General features: G+C 34.8%; 1 protein-coding gene across 1 annotated transcript; it reads right to left on the reverse strand.

The window, feature by feature from the left end:
• Positions 1–305: 305 nt before the first annotated feature.
• LOC107600181 (insulin-like) lies at positions 306–835 on the reverse strand. Its single transcript, XM_016292005.1, has 2 exons — positions 597–835; positions 306–515 (listed from the first exon to the last, which is right to left on the reverse strand). Exons 1-2 carry the CDS (start codon positions 775–777, stop codon positions 370–372), a joined length of 327 nt encoding a protein of 108 aa, XP_016147491.1. The 5' UTR covers positions 778–835; the 3' UTR covers positions 306–369.
• Positions 836–7,268: the final 6,433 nt, after the last annotated feature.

The following is a 7,268-nucleotide window of genomic DNA, read 5'->3' on the forward strand; positions in this document are numbered from 1 at the left end:
TTAGATGCCCTTTAATGAAAAAACTATAGATTTTAATGTTTTTATTAATAGGGCAGAAAGTGTGAATGAGTTTTTTTTTTTTTTTAATAAAATAGTAATACTTGCTTTTCTCTCTATTTGCTTTGTCATTGGAATTTTATACCATGATTATAACACATTTTATTACTGTAACATCCATTTCTCATCAGTTTGAGAGCCTGAACTCATGAGAGTCCCAGCAGAGGGCGCTAGAACACAAGGGGAAACCAGAACATGTTTCTGTCACTTAACATTCTTTCAAGCTTCCATTCAAAATGACAATCAAGCAAATACTAGCATGTAATGATCATTTATTAAAATCTTTAACCTTTACGAAACATTTCAGCTTGTTCAGCTGCAGTAGTCCTCCAAGTGGTAGATGGTGCAGGGCCTGTGACAGCACCGTTCCACAATCCCTCTCTTCATCTTCATCATCACCTTCTGTTTTAATGGATCAGCCTCAGCTACCTCGTAATCTGCTAAATTTGAGAGCAAGGCTGGAAGAGGAAGTGAACACTTAATATTTTAAATCTTACACTTGTTTAAAAACTATATGTACATTTACAGAGAGCCCTCACCCAGCAAAATCTCCAGGTCCCTCCTGCTTCTGCTGGAGTAAAAGAAGCCTCTAGGCCCACACACAAGGAAAAGCGCATCCACCAGGTTGGAGCCGCACAGATGCTGAGATGGAGTAGAGAGTGATCCAGGCAGAGAGGCCAGCAGCAGGATTATTGCTGCTGCCTGGAGCAACAGGACCATGATGGGCAAAAGCTGTGGACATGTACTGCCTGGAATGAATGCATAAATCTGTATGAATGAAGAGCGCAGTTTTAAGTTAAACTGATGAAAACGCTATTATTGCTGCTGCCTGGAGCAACAGGACCATGATGGGCAAAAGCTGTGGACATGTACTGCCTGGAATGAATGCATAAATCTATGAATGAAGAGCGCAGTTTTAAGTTAAACTGATGAAAACGCTTAAAGAGTTGGTTCTTTCCACCTTTTTGCAAGCTTGATCATCTAGAAAAGCAACCAAAATATGTTTGGTTTCCCACTTACCGTTCCTGGGTGAGCACAGTCAATCAAGAGTGGTCAGGACTGGGATGAATCGTGCTGCTTATATAGCTTCCCATTGCCAGCCCTCGCTCTTGATGGCATCAGCGGAAAAAAACAAAAGTTCCCATGTAATGGCATGACTCCTTGTGCATGTCATCTGGCTAAGAAGTATTAGGAACACATCAGATAACTAAGGGGCTTTATTACGATCAGCTTAAAATGTACAGGTCAGGAGAGCATTTCAGTTAGGTATACTATTGTTTTATCTTGCTGAATTGTTTATTGAACTAAACAGCCCATCAGGGAGCAGGTCCTTGTGGGCAAATGAGAGCAGGAAGTAGTTCTCAGACGTGTTCGATATGTGAGGATTTATGATGAAAGTGGGCCTATGGAGTCAGTGTCCAGAGGTGTCTAAAGCGGCACATGGCCTGCTGGAAAAAGAGACTCCTGGGGCAGATGTGTCAAGTTGCAGTTGAAGAGCATCAGCATCTTCACCTTTTAAGTTTCTTCAAATGTTAACACTGAGGGACACCGTCTAATGGGACCCCCTGAGGTAATACAATGCGCTCTTTCAGATCTCCCTTCATCTGTGTGTTATAAGGCCGTTATCGGGGGCTGTGAATAGAGCTTTAATCAGACTTTGAATGAATTACCATATTAACACAAAGCAAGCAGGTCACCTTAAAAAACGAGAGTCTATAAATCATTTAGTATTACAGCAAACGAAAGCCTATATTATATCATCATATGAATATATATACTTTAATAGTTAATAATATACAAAACAAATATAATAATAGATATATTGTAATTGTTGTTATGGCCAATATTATTAAATATATTCTGCAAATAAAAAGCACCAGCTGTTCAAGATAAATGTTATTTTTTGAATAAAAGGATTATTGTTGTTGTTACATCTAATAATGTAATTTTTAATAAAAATAATATATTATGTGCTAAGTAGTAGTAGTAGTAATACTAATACTATTACTTCTAATGATATATTTTTAATGTAATGAATAATATACAATATATTCTGCAAATAAAAAGCACCGACTGTTCAAGATAAATGTTATTTTTGAATAAAATTATTATTGTTGTTGTTGTTACATCGAATAATGTAATTTTTAATAATAATATTATTAAAAATGGTATATTATAATATTATGTACTAAATAGTATGTTGTTGTTATATCAAATAATATAATTTTTAATAGCAATATAATATTGTGTACTTAGTAGTAGTAGTAGTCAAATGTTAACACTGAGGGACACCGTCTAATGGGACCCCCTGAGGTAATACAATGCGCTCTTTCAGATCTCCCTTCATCTGTGTGTTATAAGGCCGTTATCGGGGGCTGTGAATAGAGCTTTAATCAGACTTTGAATGAATTACCATATTAACACAAAGCAAGCAGGTCACCTTAAAAAAACGAGAGTCTATAAATCATTTAGTATTACAGCAAATGAAAGCCTATATTATATCATCATATGAATATATATACTTTAATAGTTAATAATATACAAAACAAATATAATAATAGATATATTGTAATTGTTGTTATGGCCAATATTATAAAATATATTCTGCAAATAAAAAGCACCAGCTGTTCAAGATAAATGTTATTTTTGAATAAAATTATTATTGTTGTTGTTACATCGAATAATGTAATTTTTAATAATAATATTATTAAAAATGGTATATTATAATATTATGTACTAAATAGTATGTTGTTGTTATATCAAATAATATAATTTTTAATAGCAATATAATATTGTGTACTTAGTAGTAGTAGTAGTAATACTAATATTTTTTATGTAATGGGCAATATTATAAAATATATGCTGCAAATAAAGGGCACAGACAATATTATTAATTATTATGCTATTGTTGATAACCAGTATAAAGGCTGATATATAACTCTATTTTTTCTTTTTACATTTAACATGCCACCTCAGACCATTTTAATGAACTGTTGTGAACTTTTCATTGTTCAAGCTATTCGACTATGATTCTTTTCTGCCATTAAGGAATATTTTCAGGAGCATTCCCTGCCAAACACACCCGGCAGTGAGCTTTATTCTGAGCATGATAACCTGTTTGCAGTCTCTTCACCGCTGGCCCTCTATGACCCCTGCTTCTTGCGCTGTGCGGGTCAGAATGGAGGAGTTTTGTCGGGCCTCTGCAGGAGCAAGATGCGCTGGAAAGATGGGCTAATTTTCTTGGCTCAGACTGGCGGAGTGGGGCAGACTCAGAGAGCAGGATTTTGGTATTATCGCAGTGCAAATGGAGAGCAGAATGAGAGAGGGGTGTGCTGTTTGGCAGTGCGGGGGAGCAGACTGTAATGACCGCATCCTCCGCGGGGGTTAATCGATACACGTGGATCGGCCTCCGGGGGTCTGTCGTGCGCTACTCGTGCTCTCAGAGATTAAACCTGCTCATTTCCCATTAACAGTTTAATAGGGCAACAAGCTACGCACATGCATAAAAAAAAACTTTTTTTATTAAAACTGTGTACACTGGATAAACAAATTATACAAGAACATAAAAATATATATTTATTTTTATTGTAGTTAATTGATGATGATGATGATTTCATTTAACAAGCATCATCTGAACATTAGGCTATATACATTATACAATGCTTATATGTATATATATATACAGTGGGTACGGAAAGTATTCAGACCCCCTTAAATTTTTCACTCTTTGTTATATTGCAGCCATTTGCGAAAATCATTTAAGTTCATTTTTTTCCCTCATTAATGTACACACAGCACCCCATATTGACAGAAAAACACAGAATTGTTGGCATTTTTGCAGATTTATTAAAAAAGAAAAACTGAAATATCACATGGTCCTAAGTATTCAGACCTTTTGCTGTGACACTCATATATTTAACTCAGGTGCTGTCCATTTCTTCTGATCATCCTTGAGATGGTTCTACACCTTCATTTGAGTCCAGCTGTGTTTGATTATACTGATTGGACTTGATTAGGAAAGCCACACACCTATATATTAGGAAAGCCACACACCTATATATATATATATACATACACACACACACATGTATACACTCTGTGGACACACTGTTTTAGATGTAGTGAGAGGACATTAAGAAACTGGTATAATAATGAGAAAATTAAATCGAAGGTGATAATGGTGTTAAATACGTTCTATTATTAATCCCTCATGACATTTAAAATTTAAAATATTTTTATTTTTTAAAGCTAATAGCAGTTTCCATTGCTGGACCTGTTTTGTCCCACGTCTCAAGAATGACTGATATATATATATATAGTTATTGTAGTTAACAATTACTCATTCATTTAGGCAGAAACCTTCCTTGATTGGTTTTTTTCTCAAAATGTAACACTTTGCTTAGTGTAAGTGCCCTTATTTTATTTTATTTTTTATTTTTTATTTCATTTCATTTCATTTCATTTCATTTTATTTTATTTTTCAGATTCGTTCAGTGACTCTTTCTGCAGATTAGGCTACATCTTTACGCCGGTAGGTGGCGACAAGTCACTGGCGTATTTATTTACTCAACAGATTCGTTCAAGGAATCTCATTCAGACTCATAACAGTGAATCATTTAGTGAAGGGGCGTATTCGTTAAGTGGATCCAACCAATGAGCTGTTTCTTTGACAGCCCGCGGTTGAATGTTATTTGCTGTGCTATGGTTACTTTGAATTCGGAATGAATCAGTGTTTTTGAACGAATAATTTAAGTGAAAGAATCGTTCGTTTACTTCAATTTAGCAAAATATACTAGCATAGTACTCATGTTTGGCAGAAATAGTATCATGCTATATAAGCTATTCCGAATTTAAGAGTATGGAAGCGAACGAACGATTCTTCTACTTAAAAGATTTGATCAAAAACAGGCATTCGTTCTCGCGCAGTTTTGCATCCGGGACTTTTCGAGGTTTGCACCTGCCTTCAGGTGAGCTGTTAGCAAAGTGGTATCAATTTTTGGATTATATCTAAACATTTAAAACCAGCTTACTGAATTCAGAATGGTCCGTTAAATCTAATTTAAGGATATTCATCACCAACCTTAAAACAAATCGTTTCGCTGCGTGTCTTTTTTGTAAACATGTAACTTTAACTACAGGTATGTGTTTAACGTTACTTGGCTGTCTCACGAAGTTAGCCATATCTGGAAAAAATTCACTTTTAGGTCTGATTTCGTCTGCAAAATTGATTATTATCATTCAGAAATGCGTACTAGTTTTATTTAGGTGTAGCACTTACGTTGTGTTTATGTTGGCGTTTGTCTGGAGTAACGTTAGGCCTAATTATTCCAACTAGAACTATTTGTGATGTATCGTTTTAGAACAGTGCTATTTTATCTTTTGAGTTTTTTTCATTTTATATATAAATTGACTTCGTTTTTATTTTTATTAGTGTTTTTTTAAATCATATTAGTAAAAGTTTTAGTAATGTTGTTGCTTGTTTTTGTGATTTAAAAAAAAAATTAGTTTATTAAATATGTCTATACACTTTATATTTTTTTATCTCTTAGTAAAGAAAGAGGCAAAAGAGGCATTTCTGAAGTGCTAGGTTTTAGTCCTTAGCTGCAAGGGAGAAAAATGGAATATGAACTGTTGGAATTGAGTTTTGTCTCATGTTCTTACTGCTGTGTCATCTTCAATGTGATCGATGCATATGTGATCGCTTTCAACATCCCTCCTTTCAAGCTATTCGACTATGATTCTTTTCTGCCATTAAGGAATATTTTCAGGAGCATTTTATTTTATTTTATTTTATTTTATTTTATTTTATTTTATTTTATTTTATTTTATTTTATTTTATTTTATTTTATTTTATTTTATTTTATTTTATCAGATTCGTTCAGTGACTCTTTCTGCAGATTAGGCTACATCTTTACGCCGGTAGGTGGCGACAAGTCACTGGCGTATTTATTTACTCAACAGATTCGTTCAAGGAATCTCATTCAGACTCATAACAGTGAATCATTTAGTGAAGGGGCGTATTCGTTAAGTGGATCCAACCAATGAGCTGTTTCTTTGACAGCCCGCGGTTGAATGTTATTTGCTGTGCTATGGTTACTTTGAATTCGGAATGAATCAGTGTTTTTGAACGAATAATTTAAGTGAAAGAATCGTTCGTTTACTTCAATTTAGCAAAATATACTAGCATAGTACTCATGTTTGGCAGAAATAGTATCATGCTATATAAGCTATTCCGAATTTAAGAGTATGGAAGCGAACGAACGATTCTTCTACTTAAAAGATTTGATCAAAAACAGGCATTCGTTCTCGCGCAGTTTTGCATCCGGGACTTTTCGAGGTTTGCACCTGCCTTCAGGTGAGCTGTTAGCAAAGTGGTATCAATTTTTGGATTATATCTAAACATTTAAAACCAGCTTACTGAATTCAGAATGGTCCGTTAAATCTAATTTAAGGATATTCATCACCAACCTTAAAACAAATCGTTTCGCTGCGTGTCTTTTTTGTAAACATGTAACTTTAACTACAGGTATGTGTTTAACGTTACTTGGCTGTCTCACGAAGTTAGCCATATCTGGAAAAAATTCACTTTTAGGTCTGATTTCGTCTGCAAAATTGATTATTATCATTCAGAAATGCGTACTAGTTTTATTTAGGTGTAGCACTTACGTTGTGTTTATGTTGGCGTTTGTCTGGAGTAACGTTAGGCCTAATTATTCCAACTAGAACTATTTGTGATGTATCATTTTAGAACAGTGCTATTTTATCTTTTGAGTTTTTTTCATTTTATATATAAATTGACTTCGTTTTTATTTTTATTAGTGTTTTTTTAAATCATATTAGTAAAAGTTTTAGTAATGTTGTTGCTTGTTTTTGTGATTTAAAAAAAAAATTAGTTTATTAAATGAAGATGCGCTGGAAAGATGGGCTAATTTTCTTGGCTCAGACTGGCGGAGTGGGGCAGACTCAGAGAGCAGGATTTTGGTATTATCGCAGTGCAAATGGAGAGCAGAATGAGAGAGGGGTGTGCTGTTTGGCAGTGCGGGGGAGCAGACTGTAATGACCGCATCCTCCGCGGGGGTTAATCGATACACGTGGATCGGCCTCCGGGGGTCTGTCGTGCGCTACTCGTGCTCTCAGAGATTAAACCTGCTCATTTCCCATTAACAGTTTAATAGGGCAACAAGCTACGCACATGCATAAAAAAAAACTTT

This window comes from Sinocyclocheilus grahami, unplaced genomic scaffold (genome assembly GCF_001515645.1).
Source record: "Sinocyclocheilus grahami isolate Dianchi unplaced genomic scaffold, SAMN03320097.WGS_v1.1 scaffold279.1, whole genome shotgun sequence".
NCBI lineage: Eukaryota > Metazoa > Chordata > Actinopteri > Cypriniformes > Cyprinidae > Sinocyclocheilus > Sinocyclocheilus grahami.